Here is a 17744-nt window from a genome sequence, read left to right as displayed (position 1 = left end):
ACTAACTGTAGTAACTTTCGAGGAATATCACTTTTGTTGAAGTCATATAAAATTTTGTCGAATATCCTTTTGAGAAGATTAACTCCATATGTAGATGAAATTATTGGGGATCATCAGTATGGTTTTAGGTGTAATAGATCGACTATTGATCAGATATTTGTATTCGACAGATATTGGAGAAAAAATGGGAGTATAAGGGTACAGTACATCAGTTATTCATAGATTTCAAAAAGGCGTATGACTCGGTTAAGAGAGAAGTTTTATATAATATTCTTATTGAATTTGGTATTCCCAAGAAACTACAGTAGTTCGATTAATTAAAATGTGTCTCGGTGAAACTTACAGCAGAGTCCGTATAGGCCAGTTTCTATCTGATACTTTTCCAATTCACTGCGGGCTAAAGCAGAGAGATGTACTATCACCTTAACTTTTTTACTTCGCTCTAGAATATGCCATTAGGAAAGTTCAGGATAACAGAGAGGGTTTGGAATTGAACGGGTTACATCAGCTTCTTGTCTATGGGGATGACGTGAATATGTTAGGAGAAAATCCACAAACAATTAGGGAAAACGCGGAAATTCTACTTGAAGCAAGTAAAACGATAGGGTTGGAAGTAATCCCGAAAAGATTAAGTATATGATTATGTCTCGTGACCATAATATTGTACGAAATGGAACTATAAAAATTGGAGATTTATCCTTCGAATGGGTGGAAAAATTCAAATATCTTGGAGCAACAGTAACACATATAAATGACACTCGGGAGGAAATTAAACGCAGAATAAATATGGGAAATGCGTGTTATTATTCGGTTGAGAAGCTTTTGTCATCTAGTCTGCTGTCAAAAAATGTGAAAGTTATAATTTATAAAACAGTTATATTACCGGTTGTTCTGTATGGCTGTGAAACTTGGACTCTCACTTTGAGAGAGGAACAGAGATTAAGGGTGTTTGAGAATAAGGTTCTTAGGAAAATATTTTGGGGCTAAGAGGGATGAAGTTACAGGAGAATGGAGCAAGTTACACAACGCAGAACTGCACGCTTTGTATTCTTCACCTGACATAATTAGGAACATTAAATCCAGACGTTTGAGATAGGCAGGGCATGTAGCACGTATGGGCGAATCCAGAAATGCTTATACAGTACTTAACAAAAGTTTAAGACCATGAGCAAATTTCATATAATTATTTCCTGGTCCTATATTTTTGTTTCTATTTCCCTCATGAATATTTTGTCAATTATTTGGACTGTGAGACATCTATCGACGCAAAGAAAGTAAAATTATGACATTTAGTTTTCGAGTTATGATTTTAATGAAATATTTTGTTACTGTAAAAAATGTTACATTTATAATTACGGAATAATTTATTCATGCTAAACCAACATGTTTATTGTAGTGATGATTTTTTTCAAGCAATTTGAGAAGTGTGAGAACACATTGGCACCAGAAAGTAAATTTAAAAAATTTTATTTTCGTTTTATAATTTTTTGCATATTTTTCAATAATCAATAGTCACATCATGGCATTAACTATAATAATATTCAAGATGGATAATATTTTATTAATTAAACATATTAATGCTATTTCCAATAGTTTTCATATGGCGTAGGTCCGGTTACGTTAGCTTATTCCACAGTGAAGCTATGAATGCCTTTACTTAACGTTATTTCTACTATTATTTTCCTTATTTTGGAAAAATATGCAAAAAATTATAAAACGAAAATAAATTTTTTTAAATTTTTCTTTCTGGTGCCAATGTGTTCTCACACTTCTCAAATTGCTTGAAAAAAATCATCACTACAATAAACATGTTGGTTTAGCATGAATAAATTATTCCGTAATTATAAATGTAACATTTTTTACAGTAACAAAATATTTCATTAAAATCATAACTCGAAAACTAAATGTCATAATTTTACTTTCTTTGCGTCGATAGATATCTCACAGTCCAAATAATTGACAAAATATTCATGAGGTAAATAGAAACAAAAATATAGGACCAGAAAATAATTATATGAAATTTGCTCATGGTCTTAAACTTTTGTTAAGTACTGTAGAGTGTTAATTGGGAGGCCGGGGGGAAAAATACCTTTGGGTATGCCGAGACGTAGATGGGAAAATAATATTAAAATGGATTTGAGGGAATTGGGATATGATGGTAGAGACTGGATTAATCTTGCTCAGGGTAGGGACCAATGGCGGGCTTATGTGAGGGCGGCAATGAACTTCCGGGTTCCTTAAAAGCAAGTAAGTAAGCTCTTGGGATTCTGTGCGATAATAATAATAATAATAATAATAATAATAATAATAATAATAATAATAATGTATTTATTATTTATTTATTTATTTACTAATTTATTGTGCTGTGCAACAGCCTGGGGCCAATAACAGTTCAGCACAAGATACAAATTAGCACAAGATTTACAATGAACAAGGAATTACAAAAACAGTGCATACAAATAATTATTAAAATTAGAGACAACTAAAAATAAACGATAATTACAAAATGAATAGAAAACTGCAAAATACATGTTACAGTAAAATCTCAAAAACAACACAAACGGATGAAATTGAAATGAATATGATTTTGATGACTATGCTTAAATAATAAGAATAACCAAACAACGAACTATACATTAAACGGATCTGAATTAATACAACGTAAATTGGCAGCTTTCATGCATCTGACAACTGGAGAGAGAAATTTCGACTTACAGGTATAAACATTTTTTTGCAATCTTAAACCATTCGAAGGGGCCAGAAGGTAGATATTGCTTATGAAGGATTCACTATCAATATCAATATCAACCTTTAAGGTCTTACAAAAGAATAAGTAGTCAAGTTCAAGACGTCTAGCATAGGCCAGAAAAGTTAAAATATTTACAAGTTTGCTCATAATTGAAAACAGATGAATTTTGTAAAAACCTAAAAGCACATAGGGAAATAATAATAATAATAATAATAATAATAATAATAATAATAATAATAATAATAGTGATAAGTGATGAGGCTACAATTGAAATATTTTTTTTTTTCAAAAAATTATTAATAAAAAATATTGTCTCAGTAACCGCCATTAAGATATAATTTGAACCCAGATTTATAGTTTTCAACCAATTTCTGCGCTCACTTCCTACATGTAAAATGTTAACAGTCTTCTCATTCACTTTCTCTGAAGTCAAATATGTTAATTCTGTCGAAGCTAAAATTTCTTAAATGGAATTTTTAAAACGAAAAAGTGAGATTAAATTTGTGCCTATATTGAAACAATGAAGCAAGAGACAATTTATTTCCTAATTCAGTGGGGAAAAGCCTAACATTACAAAATTAATCAGTGGTGCTAAAATATACTTGTAAATGATTCATAAAAATATTTTCTTAAATAAAAATAAAACTATGATACATCTTTTTTGAGTTACTTTGAAATTGTTTTACATTCTGACGAGGATTAAAACACTTCAACAGTAGTAAAGTCCATTTTGCCTCTTTCATCTCACATTAGGAAGAAGATTGACACTTGCAGATTGGTAAATGGTTTAAAATCGCGGATCTCAAAAGCTGGATCTAGTCTATTGTTACTGCCAATACTGTGAACCACTGGTTGCTATGTTTTTAGACATAACGGGTATAAGCTTGGGACAGGTTCCGCTTAGTATGGCGCCGTTCAAAAAGTGACATGGGCAATTAACAGCCCGATTAGCAATGATTCAGTGTTTCAGATTTCGGCAATAAAGTCTCGATACTTATAGCCTACATTACATTACACACGTTATCTGTCCATATTAGAGTCGTGCACAACCGGTTATGAAAAATAAAAATTATATATAGCTATTAACGCCTGGCGCTGTAGACAGTATGCAAAGCTCTTCAGTCTCGCGGAGTGTCTCAGGTTTCGTTTAACGAATATTGAGTTGTTTCTCACTCTTTGTGGGTGGACGGCAAAGGCAGACTACATTGAGTCATGCAGTAGTTCCAAGAGTCCTTGCAAGGACGCGATTATCATCGCGTAGGTCTACTATTTAATTGATAATTCTTCTTCTCGCACTACAATCAATCATCCATCGATCCATTCATCCATCGACTCATTGATTAATTCATCCATGGATTCATTGATTCATTGACTGATTCAGTGACTCACTGATTGGTTGGTTCATTCATTCATTTATTGATTGATTCGTTAGTTGATTCATTGAGATATTACAGTTGGTATCGTCAAGAGCAAAACATATATTCTTAAAAATTATTTATTAATGAAATAAAACATTTGCTTAGAGTAATTAAAAGGCATTAACAAATACTGATTTAGAGTTATGCATTTTGAGTTTAAAGTGTAAGCGTTACAATGGAATGTATATACTTTTTCTCTTCTATTCATAAGTAGTTATAATTTATTCTATTCTTGCATTTCTTTACACACCTGATTTAATATTATGAATTACACTTATTTCCTTTGCTGTTATCTACCGGTATCCATTTGTTCATCTATATAATTTTATGAAGATAAATGTAATAAAGTATGCCTATATTAAGCAAATACATTTTTTAAATTACACTTGGTAAATTTCCTTCAATTGTGACGCCGTTTGTGTACTCAGAAAAGTCAGTGTTCTGTCTAGTCTGTAAAACGTCAGGGGCAATCGGTTGAAATTCGAACATTCAGTCGGATGCTTTATCTTGACGGATGCTCTCTGACCGGGCGAATGAAAACCGGTTGTAAGCCCTATTCTGCAGCTCCCTAGTCCGTACTATGCAACTTGAAACCTTCCCATACTCGATTCAGGGGAAATGTACACATTATTTCCTCGCGTTCGCTTTATAACAGTAGGCTAGAACTCCGACGGCCTTTACCTGAGCGAAACCTATTTTCTGGCGAACATTCTATAGTTCTAAATTGGTGAAATTTTTCAACAGAATTCCGCTTTGCGAAGACGAAATACATGTAGGCCCTACAATTTTGCAGATACAGGGGAATGCCATGAGGATCAGCATATGGAGCTAAAATTGCAACATCCCGTGCCGTGGGAAGACGTTTCTGTACCTATAACATTGTTCTGAGAAATAAAACGTTTTGCACTAAGTATTTTGTAAATATAGCTAATTATTACAAAAATGAAGTTAAAATATAAAAATTAGACATTTAAATATTTGTTTTATGTTGGTTGAATGCAAGTAGAGGAAGTCTTACAAATATGGAATACCATTTAATAATAAATGTCTTCGAAATCACGCCAATGCACACTTAAATATTAGTAGAAACTTAAATTCCCTGACATACCTCTTATTCAGCACTGCAGTAAAAAAAAAAGGTCATCGCCATTCGTAGGGTCTCGGATTTGAAGGATCGATAGTTGCTTTACTTTCGGAATTTTTACATCTTCACTTATGATATGAGATACAATATATTGACTGCGGGCACTGCGGCTGCAGTATTTGTTCTGTTGCGTTGAATTGGGAGAAGCACGTAATAGACATGATCAGGAGTCAAGGCTGATGCAACCGTATGGAAAATTCCTGTATGACGCAATCGAATTACGTAAGCAATCTGCAGTAGGTTCTCGAATACAGACTACGACTACACAGTAAAACAAAAGTCCATTCAAAAGCCGTAAAGGGAAAAAATGCAACAAAAGTAGAATATTTCCTAAAAAAAATGGCCAATAGATAATAAAAGACCGAAAAATGCAAAATAAAAATTGGCTGTATTGGTTTGTATTGAAGTGAAGTAAGTTTATATTGCATCCTGCATTGTCAGTGATGTCTCAGAAGAAAGACGGTATTTCATCAACTTCAGAGTCCTACAAATTACGAATCAGGAGGGAAACAGAATATTGTTACAGCGAACAACTTTGGAAACTAGCGTAGACTGTGAAGCCAGAACGGGTCAGTGGACCTATACCGTGCAGTTCATGATTATGACGACCGTAGCAACTCGTGTTCAGTCATCTCTTTGCTGCTGGACAAACGGATTCGTCAGCTATACGGTCGAGAAATTTGAACAATTGGAAGACTGAAGTACTACAGAGCATTCAAATGTTCTGCAGTTAGCATACGCTGGTCGTTTTAGGCCTATACGTTATACAAAAAGTTCATCCACTGTTTTACACAGCCGATTTGTCATTACTTTTCCATCATCATCATCATCATCATCATCATCATCATCATCATCATCACTTTATAATTGCGAATATTTAACATGGTTAATGAAATAGATAACAGAAATAAATGACTTTAAGATCTGAAAAAAATTGAGGACAATCAAGTGCTTATACGATTTAGGCAATTTGCCTGTACCGAGATCCCAAAAATACGTTACTCTATAGACCACGAGAAAGGAGCAATGTGGGCAGGCTAAGACTGATGTGGTTATGACAATGATGTTCCAATGGGAACGAAACGGGTCAATCAACTAATGATGATGATGACGACGACGAAGACAATTATGACGTTGATACATAAATTATATCACCAATAATAACTGAACAGGATATAAACTATCACGGTAATATTCCAGTGAATAGCCTATCAGATAGATAATAACATTGAGATATCTGGCTACTTGAGATTCCTACAAATCTCTTAATTATGTTACTTTTTAAAGTATCAAGCTCCACCATCTCCTAGATTATACTACAAGTTGCTAAAGCACTAATTGAAGTACTATTTGGTATTTGATTATGTACAGGTAGGAAGTGGTTTATTTTTAACTGTGTTGTACAGTACATTGATTCAATCTGAATTCTTGTTGATTTATGTATTTTCAATTATTGTGGCATCTTCCGATTGAACAGTCACTAACTTATCATATTGTCCTATAGCAATTTCAAGTAGAATGTTATTTATTAGGTGTCTAGTAAACGTTTGAGGCCCGGGATTAACTTTTTTTTATTACTGAGGCCACATATTCGCCAAAAATTGAACTATCATCCTCTGAGGACTCATCTTTCAAGATTTTGTAAGATTTCTCAGCTCTTGATTCTCGTAAGAACACCTGTTTCAGTCTATTATTTTTGTAGTTTACATTACGGATACTCAACCATCAGCATAGCTCAGTCGGCTAAGGCGCTAGCCTGCCGATCGGGAGTTGCGCTCGGGCGCAGGTAATCTATGGCGAATCCTCGGTCTCATCTCGCCAAATACCATCTCGCTATCACCAATCCCATCGACGTTAAATAGCCCAGAATTTGAGACAGTGTCGTTAAATAACCAAGTAAAAATTTGCGGATACTCCAAGAATATTTCATAAGGTCTGTAGTCAATAAATTCAAGAGTTTTTTTCATTACACCACTTCATTTTGTCTCATGAAACCATAAACAGTACTCGCAATACTACAAGGAAACAAAAGAAGAACGATATACGCAATAATGTCGCATGTAACAGTAGCTGCTTTTTACATAAGTCGGGAAGCCTTGTGGCGTTGTCCTGCAGGATGATTTTTAGTCTTTACTCCAACACTTTCGTTGCATGCTGCAGAGATTTGCAACATGAAACACGATGCAGACCACATTGTTGCGTGTTGTACTGTACACTGCTCCCTCTGTGTAATCCCGCCTTTGAATCCTGTATCTCTGAATTTAGTTTTGTATACAGTTGTCCTCATGAGCCCCTCCCCTCCGCACTCCATGCATGAGATGAGCATGATGTCTTTTGTTTTGGCGAACCTCTGTCTACCCATCCGCTGGGGATTCTTCCTTTGAGACATTCTCGCACAGTGTAAGTAAAATGAGGTTTGCTGGAACAAAATTATGTTTAACGTCCCGTCCTGTTGCAACTGTGGTTCCAGAAAGAGTTGTCGGCATGTCAAGATAAATGTTTCCAGTGACTATAGCTTCTGCGAAAATGAAGGAACAGTAAATTCCGAAAAATGCACACTATAAAGATATAAGTAGCGTGGGAATAAATGTATGTTAATTATTTCATTGAAATTCATTCATTATTTCTTTAAAAATGATCAATAATATGTAGCCTACTTTGAGTTAACACTAAAGAAAAGAGAGAGAATATGCTATTAAGACTGGTAGCATACTGCATCGGACATTCTGTTTCAGACAGGACGGTTTTGTCTCGGACCAACCGGACCGTTCGATGTGACGGTGATTACACTCAATAGAGTGTGGGGAAAAAATAATGTAACGGTTATTTTGGAACAGTTCCTTGCTTGGAACTGTTCCAAAAAGTAACAGTATCTTGAAATATTACGTTCCAAAATAACAGTATTGTTCTGAGCTAGTACTAGATGCTTGCTGTTACAAAATACTCGTTTCACTTTGGAACTACATCATGACAACGCCTGTTCCACAAAACGGAACATGATTGGCACTATTGGAAGCAGTGGCGCCAACTTTTGGAAAACACTGGGTGAGCTCAAACATTTGAAATATAAATTAAATAAATCTCGTAAGTAGGCCTATCATAACACGACAAATTATTGGGTGGGCTCGGACCGGGCTCGGACCCCATGAGCCAATATAAGTTGGCGCCACTGTTTGGAAGCAGAAGTGAGAATCCGTTTCTCACACTGAAAGAAATGTTGGAAACTAAAGTAAAATATAAATAGTAAAGAAACGAAGAGCTTCTTTAAACAACGTACAAATTATCTTGAAACTGATGTTATCTATCAAACATAATGCCTGTATTAGAGTATAGTAACAGCATTGTGAATTTTATCAAGGGAGATGAAAATATATAGGTTATGTTTTATTTACAAATATTTTACTATTTTAGTTTCATTACCAATTCTTGAAATTAAACTAAATTCTGTTGAAACATTACTGTTTTTATTTACGAAAATACAAAGATAAATTTTCCTATTTCATTACAATGAAATTAATTTATTACTCTTCATGACGGTATTAATATGAATTCTAGCACGGCCGAAATGATTATAGCTTTTATTTACTAATTTTCGGAGAACTTGAACACCATTGTGAACTTGAGCTGAGCAGAAGAGAAAGAACAGTTTAGCTTTTATTTACCATTGGGATCCACTTCGATTTCGTGACCAATTTACAAATAATTTAAAATTACAGTACATTACATTTCCTGCTTCGAACAAACCTGATCTACGAATTCAATTTGGCATTAGAAAACATATTTCTTTCCCACGAATTCACACTCAGTTCATTATGACATCATACTGCATTACATGGCATATAGAGAAGTATGTGGTCATTTAGCGTAAAAAATACCACTGTTACGTTACATACTAGTCTTACGTGCATGTTCCAAAATACTAGTGTTCCTTTAGATACTAGTCATACGTGTATTTTCCAAGATATCACTGTGCACCTGTGTAGTTACATACCGTGATGTTATTTCGAAACTGTTATCTGGAAACTAGTATTTTCAAGGAACTGAAACAGTTGGAACTGTTACGAGAAAATAACAACTTTTCCCATCTCTAACCCTCATTCTTATGAGCCTGCAGCATATTGCATCCGACATTCATCCCTGTACGAACGTCATAACAATGCGTGTAATCACCGTCACATCGAACGGACCGAGACAAAACCGCCCTGTCCGAGACAGAATGTCCGATGCAGTAGTTGCCGGCCTAAGAGTCGAAGAGCTTTAATATGTTAAGATAACGAGGAAATCGTTAATAGTGAATTGCAGTGAAAATCAAATTACTCGAAAGACTAGCAATATAGTTACTTCGTTATGCTTGTATAATATGTGACAATGTGATTACTGTCATAGTATGTAAATTCTCGTTTCAAATAGAACTTGTACATGGCAGAAAGATTAATAAGATACATTTCCGTTCCTCGTTTCCTATGACCCCAGCACGGGAATTCAATTGTGAATAGTGATTTAAACTTTTGCCGCCAGATGACGGTAACATATCGTTGCCATGGGAACGACATTTGTAAACTAGGGTCTAGACGCCAATTCTAACTAGGTGCAACTCGTCTTTGTCAACGCATATTTCCAATGAATTCTGTAAGTAATAGTTTTAAGATATATTTTAATCAATTAATTACAATTTCATGATAGAGTACACGCATTTTATTTCGAATTCTTCTCAGATAGATATAATAAAATTACTGAAATCATTGGTTAACTACGTACTTACTATGTGATAAAAGCAATTATTTTACGTTAAATTAATTTTCCGACAATTATATTAAAACCAAGATAATTTTTTTTATTTACACAGCTCTGTGGCATTACATGTCTATATTCAAACTTTTATTTACATATAGATTAAGTAGTCGTTTGTCTGAAAGCTCTATTAATCCAGAAAGTATTTAACCTATTAGTAGTCAGCTTTACTCCAAGTGGCAGTATTTCTAGAAACAAATTCAGCGAACCTGAATCCGATTCCAAGTTCGAAATGAAGATTTCTCTTCTCATTAATAATTGTCAAGCTTTGGCACGACATTTTTAAATGTAATTATTATGACAGTTGTCATTTTCTTCCTGTCATCAACTTAAGCACAGAAACTTAATCATAAACTTTATAGGGGCCACTCATCACACATTATACGCAAAAAAGGTCAGCGGAAGTAATGGTTCGATTAGCGTTTGTAGCATTCGATATTCGATAAGCGTTAAGTGCTACCAAATTAAAAAATTAAATAAAAAAAATTAAACAGTTTGTTACTACTGATGTGATTTTAGTCACTTCGTATTATATTTTTGATCCAGGGAAAATATATTTTACTATTACTGCCGCTATTTCCATTTTGAAGTAGGCTACAAGTCAACAATATAAAACTGACTGTTAATTTAGAAGTTGGCAACATATTTTATGTCGATTATAACAACAATACCGTACATATCGATAGCAACCAATAAGGAGATTGGCCCCTATAATGCATCTGTGCCAAGCAAAAAAAGATCTTTTGAATTCAATATTTTCTAATGTTAATAGAAAAAAAAAAGAGGTCAGACAAGTTTGGAGGGGGCAGTGCTCCCCCATAACTCTGCCTATGCTTTCTTGTCTTCTGATGTTAATGAAACAATTGCCTGAATTGCAGATTTTGGGTCACAAAATAATGTTAATTTGGTAAATGAATTTATTCTGTAAATTCATTATTGTAGACTGGTATTAATAGCTTATAATTCATCATCGTAGTGTGTAGTGTGTTCTCTCCAGTGTAAGGAAAAAGCAAAAAACTTCACAATAAATACCTGCTCCAGCATTATTATTATTATTATTATTATTATTATTATTATTATTATTATTATTATTATTATTATTATTGTGGTAGTGGTTAAAAGTTGAAGTTATTAATCAGGTCTGAATATTTCTGTATGAAATTAAATTATTGCAATTCGTTTAGCATAATCGATATTAATTTATGTTTTGTGTATCAAGGCTGCGGACCAGACCTGCTACGAGCAGAAGCACCGAACTTCCAGTCGTCCCTGGCTGACAAGAACTGCAACCCCTGACGAGCCCTGGCGGTCCACAACCCACGCCTCCTATACACCTCCGAGGAACGACCTCCTGAAGCGAGAGGGTAAGGCTTCGAATAAATCTCTGGTGTGTGTAATTATCGGTAACAGCGACATGACACACGTGTGCGAGCTATCGATTAGACAGCCTCCCGCTGCTGTAATCAGCAGGAGCGTCAGTGCCGGTACTGCAGCGCCCTGCAATCACACCCACATCTGCCACCGCTTTGTTCGGATCGTAGCTTTAACTCTAGCGTTAAGAGTGGAACATTTTTATTTCCTTGCACGTGACAGTGTTACCAAGTGACGACATTGTTGATCTTTCATAAGCTACATTATTCACTTTTTTCAACAACCTCACGGTTTCTTACTAAAAGGTTTCAATTTCATTCTCGGAAAATGCAGTGAAACATTTTTAAAAGGACGGAAGGAAAGAATGTTACCAGGCAAACAATCTAGTTTCACTGTTTTCAATTTTATTTGAGGTCTAGTTAAATATTTTCTCTTCTTTTTTATACAGTACACCGTCTTTCATAAGTCCGTGAAACATTTTAGAAATTCACCACAAACTACGAAACGGATGATGGTAATTCAAACGCCGACTGAGATAGAAACCTCCAAGTTTTTTAAAAGAAAAGCCCGCTCTCATAGTTGCATAGTTTGCCGCTAGGAGACAGTATTATCACCAACCCCGGGCCATAAGCTTGAAACGGTGGAACCAAAAAGGTGTACTAGTATGGCCGTCAAATTACCCATAATTCATCTCTTTTTCCGGTGTGTTTATCAGCTGTTTTGTTCGTATTATTACGATTACAAATTGTTTCGTGTTGTTGTGAATATTTCAAAAGTGTAGTCAAGTTCAGCAGGTGTTATTTTTTTATAAATAAGCTAATATTCTGTTCGGCTCAACTGCAGAATATGTACGTTCATATGTCCTCCATGCTTTAACATATGAAGGAGTGCCAACATCCTTCTTGATCAGAGAAAGAATGTGGAAATGAAATGTTCAGTTCATGTCACAACCATAACACTTTTAATAAATATACAGTGAAATATACATTGATATAATAAAATGCTAGTAGTCCTGTTACCTCCACATCCATTCTAATCCGTCTACTTATGACCAAAACCAACAGTAGCAATTTAATATTTGGAAATTGGCAGTAATTCGCGGTGGATTATGGGGCGTAAAAGGTGTAGTTTGACGTCATATCCGTCGCACCGATTTCAAGCATATTTGCCTTGGAGTACTCCCGCCTTTCTTTTTATCCTCTCAGATTATCACAGTCTAAACAGTGAGTCTAAAATCGTAAGGCCGTATTCATAGACATTTTTAGTGCGGGCTTCCGGTGGATGATAGCATTTTTCGTATTCATAAACCAGTGTTAGCGATAGGATATGATTTGAATTCTGTACTAGTAACCAGTAGATAGCCAGGGCTAGCTTAGTATGGTCGTAGCGCGTGCTGCGAAATGTCTATGAACAGCACCTATAGTCACGAAGATTGAGGTGATTTTTTGCATTTCTCGCGATACAATGCTCCAAGTGCGTTTCCAATTCACTGTGGGCTAAAGCAAGGAGATGCACTATCACCTTTACTTTTTAACTTGCTCTAGAGTATGCCATTAGGAAAGTTCACGATAACACAGAGGGTTTGGAATTGAACGGGTTACATCAGCTGCTTGTCTCTGCAGATGACGTGAATACGTTAAGAGAAAATCCACAAACAATTGGGGAAAATACGGGAATTTTACTAGAAGCAAGTAAAGAAATAGGTTTGGAAGTCAATCCCGAAAAGACAATGTATATGATTATGTCTCGGGGCGAGAATATTGTACGAAATGGAAATATAAAAATTGGAAATTTATTTTTTGAAGAGGTGGAGAAGTTCAAATATCTTGGAGCAACAGTAATAAATATAAATGATACTCGGGAGGAAATTAAACACAGAATAAATATGAGAAATGCCTGTTATTATTCGGTTGAGAAGCTTTTATCATCCAGTCTGCTGTTAAGAAATGTGAAAGTTAGAATTTATAAAACAGTTGTATTACCGGTTGTTCTGTATAGTTGTGAAACTTGGACTCTCACTCTGAGAGAGGAACATAGGTTAAGGGTATTTGAGAATAAGGTGCTTAGGAAAATATTTGGGGCTAAGCGGGATGAAGTTACAGGAGAATGGAGAAAGTTACACAACACAGAACTACAGGCATTATATTCTTCACCTGACATAAATAGGAACATTAGGCCTAAATCCAGACGTTTGAGATGGGCAGGGCATGTAGCACGTATGGGCGAATCCAGAAATGCATAATAGAGTGTTAGTTGGGAGGCCGGAGGGAAAAAGACCTTTAGGGAGGCCGAGACGTAGATGGGAAGATAATATTAAAATTGATTTGAGGGAGGTGGAATATGATGATAGAGAATGGATTAATCTTGCTCAGGATAGGGACCAATGGCGGGCTTATGTGAGGGCGGCAATGAACCCCCGGGTTCCTTAAAAGTAAGTAAGTAAGTAAGTAAGTAAGTAAGTAAGTAAGTAAGTAAGTACAATGCTCCAAGTGGTTAGCAACTGAGAGTACTAGGAACAATAGACTATACTGGTACTATTTCGCATTGTCTGTGATGAGGCGATAGTAGCGATCCTAATGGCTAGCAACTAAAGTTCAACTGTGATTGGATGCATATTCTCTGCGTATTGAGCTTCGTGACTGTATATACTAGACTTTGGTAATATTAAATATAGCGTTCAAGCAGTCATTTTGAGTGTTGCATTAATCTATTCAAGAGTCTCGTCCATTACGACCATACAGCGATGATTACGATCAGAATTCCAAAAGACAGCATCTGTTTTCAACAGTATAAAGAAATGTTAGGTATGGAAAATTCCAAATTTACATGAACATGTTGGAAAACTGGTTGATGCCACAGCTGAATGAAGACAGAGGCAATGATTACATGTTCCAACAAGGAGACTGTCTGGCTTACTACCACAAACACGTGCGAAGTTATCCAAATCAAAATTTGCCATAATGGATAGGATGCACAGAACAAGAAGACGACTTGTTAATGCAGTGGCCACTCCGGTAACTTTTTTTTTGTGTGAAGGATATTGTCTTTGTGCCTCTGCTCCCTACTAATCTTCAACTTTATCACCACGCTGTGATTATGGTCGACTGTGATATGCTGACACGCACGTGACATTATATTATAGTTATCATCTTATCACACTCATGTATGCCGTATCAGTAGAATCAGCAGAGGTGGAAAGGATTGAGTACCTGTGAAATATGTAAAAGAAAAAAACTTGGTGAGTTTGCCTCAATTTCATTATAATACAATTTTATATCAGTTGTATAATTTATTTGTGGTGAATTTCTAAAATGTTTCACGAACTTGTGAAAAACGGCTTATTATTAATGTAATTCCATAATATAGAATCAGTTAATACATTTCCTCATGTTTTCAAAGTTACGAAACTCTAAGTTATTTACAACGTGTTTGGGGATAAAATAAAATTGTCTCAAGTGTTAAATTTTACGATGTTATTCCACTACCGTGTCATTATTGTTACGACTATTCTTCTCAAATTCTTCATATTTACAAAATTGCAGTTTCTCATTAAACTGTTTCCATTGTTATTAAAGGGAGGTTATAATCTCTTCCGAATTTCTATGTTAAAATACAGTTTCCTACTTCACTATTTTCACTGTTATCGCAGATCATTAATAATAATACTGTCTAGTTTTGAATGTTAAGAAATCGTAGTGCGCTATTTAATTATTTTCATTGTTATTAGAAACCATTTAATAACATTCTCTAGTTTCTAATGTCGTGAAATTGCAGTTGTTTTTTTTTAATATTACCATCAATATCAGAGGTTAGTTAATAAACGTCTGAAGTATTGAATGTTACAAATCTTATTTTCCTCTTTAACTGTTTTCATTGTCCTTGAAGAATCGGTTTGAAACATTTCCTAATCTTCATATAATATTATTTTTATTGTTCTTGGTGGATGAATTAGAACTCGATTTTATATTTCAAGGACAAGGAAGTGTCATTAGTTATTTAACTCCCTTCTTAACTTATTAAATGCTACCAAGTAATCTTCTCTAGCTTTATTACGAAATATTAGTTTCTTACTCAACTGCTTTCACTGTTTTCTATTTATCTAGTTTTCATTGTTATGAAATTGTAGTTTGGTATGTAAATATTTTAATTGTTCTTGGAGGTCAGTTAATGAATCGTTTTATACAGCTTTTTAAGGTGCGATAATTGTTAACAAAATTGTATTTTCTTCTTTAACTATTTTCATTGCACCTGTAGGATGACTAAATAATATCCCTTAATCTACAGTATTTCTAAATCCTTTGTTATTAAACTTCTCCCATTATTCTTTGAAAATCACTTAATATTGTACGTCTCTTTAGTTATAAATTCTATGAAATCGTTTTGTTATTATTTCCCTTAACCTTGAGGGGTCAGTTAACTGTTTTCTCTTACTTACAAATGGCTTTTAAGGAACCCGGAGGTTCATTGCCGCCCTCACATAAGCCCTCCATCGACCCCCATCCAGTGCAAGATTAATCCAGTCTCTATCATCATATCCCACCTGCCTCAAATCCATTTTAATATTATCTTCCCATCTACGTCTCGGCCTCCCCAAATGTCTTTTTCCCTCTGGCTTCCCAACTAACATACTCTATGCATTTCTAGATTCGTCCATACTTGCTGCATGCCCTGCCCATCTCAAACGTCTGGATTTAATGTTCCTAATTATGTCAGGTGAAGAATACAATGCGTGCAGTTCTGCGTTGTGTAACTTTCTCCATTCCCCTATAACTTCATCCCTCTTAGCCCCAAATATTTTCCTAAGAACCTTATTCTCAAACACCCTTACCATACAGAACAACCGGTAAAATAACTGTTTTATAAATTCTAACTTTCAGATTTTTTGACTTCTTAATCCTTTGCTGTGGTAGTGCCAGAGAATCAATCCCATTCCGAGGCTTATTGTATGGTTTGTAACAAGCTGTTTTTATGGTGATGGGTTGTTAGCCCTTCGCCCAACCCCCAAGCTGAAGGACCACCCCTTATCGACTGCCCACGACTGTTTATTCAATATATTCGCAGCTACCCTCCATATCTGGAGACTGTCTCCTCTATCCGCAACCTGAGGACGCGCCATGCCGTGGTGATAGGGACCCACAATACATGGTAACCGTTTCCTCTAGATAAAAAAAAAAAAACACGAAAATGCAGTTTGACACTTCTATTTATTAGAGGTCGGTTAATTACTTTTCAATTTTTCAATGTTACGAAATTGTAATTTGTTATTTCATTATTTTCTTTTTCTTGGTAGATTAATCAAAATTATTCTTCAGTTTCCAATGTTACGAAGTTGCAGTTCGTTATTAATTTTCACAGATCTTGCTGAATTAGTTAAAAGTCTCTTCAGTTTTCTTTAGTTTTCAATGTTATAAACTTTTAGTTTGTAGTTTAACTATTTTCTTTGTTCTTGGCCAGTCGTTTTCAACTTTACGAAGTCGCTGTTTGATATTTATCTATTTTCTTTATTTTGTTGGATCAGTTAAAGTCTTCTTTCTGTAGTTACCATTAATAGCAAGTTGTAGCTTGTCATTTAAATATATTTATTGTTCTTGGCGGATCAGTTAAAATTTTTCTTCAGTTTTAATGTTACGAAATTGTAATTATTACCTTTGTTCTTGGTTGATCGCTTAAAAGTCTTCTGTTTTCAATATTACGAAGTAGTAATTTGTTATTGGACTATTTCTTTCGTTTTTGACGGTTCAGTTAAACGTTTTCTTTAGGTTTCAATATTATGAATTTGGTTTGTTATTTAACTATTTTCTTTGGAAATCAGTTTTCACTTTTACTGAAGTTCTTAATTATTTATGTATTTATATATTTATTATATTTTTCTTGGGAGCTCTGTTAATAACCCTTATTAATTTTCAATGTCAGGAATTTGTTCTTTATTATGAAATTACAGTGTTAATTCCTTTAAAACATAGGCATTCTAAAAGCGCGTTTCATTATAATGTGATCGAGATGAAAGTTGGGAAAAAAAAAATCTACTCGGTCAAACTGTTTGAAAGACTTATTTCAATTCATGATCATCTAATTAAATAATTATCTAACCCCACTTCAAGTGTCTTTATATATATGTAGATTATTCAAAGACAAACTTTATTTAAGACGTTTTAGGAAGAATGGTGAAAAAAGACTAGCAGGGTACACAAAAATACTCAGAGAAAATCTGATCCACCACAGTTCACAATGTAAAAATCGCACAGAATAAGCCGGATAGGATTTCCTAGCC

General features: G+C 34.7%; 1 protein-coding gene across 2 annotated transcripts in view; it reads left to right on the top strand.

Annotated features, from left to right (window-relative positions):
* The window catches only part of LOC138712026 (sperm-associated antigen 8-like), a 191013-nt gene that overhangs the window by 57965 nt on the left and 115304 nt on the right, over positions 1-17744 (top strand). The window contains exons 1-2 of one of the 2 annotated variants that reach the window (XM_069843412.1): positions 9817-9940; positions 11322-11466. In XM_069843412.1, the coding sequence (XP_069699513.1) occupies positions 9932-9940; positions 11322-11466 (154 nt within the window). In that variant the 5' untranslated portion in view covers positions 9817-9931. Of the gene's footprint in view, positions 1-9816; positions 9941-11321; positions 11467-17744 lie in introns of those variants that run through there. The other variant, XM_069843411.1, reaches the window with a different exon arrangement.

The sequence above is a fragment of the Periplaneta americana genome, chromosome 13, assembly GCF_040183065.1.
Source record: "Periplaneta americana isolate PAMFEO1 chromosome 13, P.americana_PAMFEO1_priV1, whole genome shotgun sequence".
In the NCBI taxonomy this organism is placed as follows: domain Eukaryota; kingdom Metazoa; phylum Arthropoda; class Insecta; order Blattodea; family Blattidae; genus Periplaneta; species Periplaneta americana.
The sequence above is the reverse complement of the archived record's forward strand: the minus strand, read 5'-3'. Positions and strand labels throughout refer to the sequence as shown.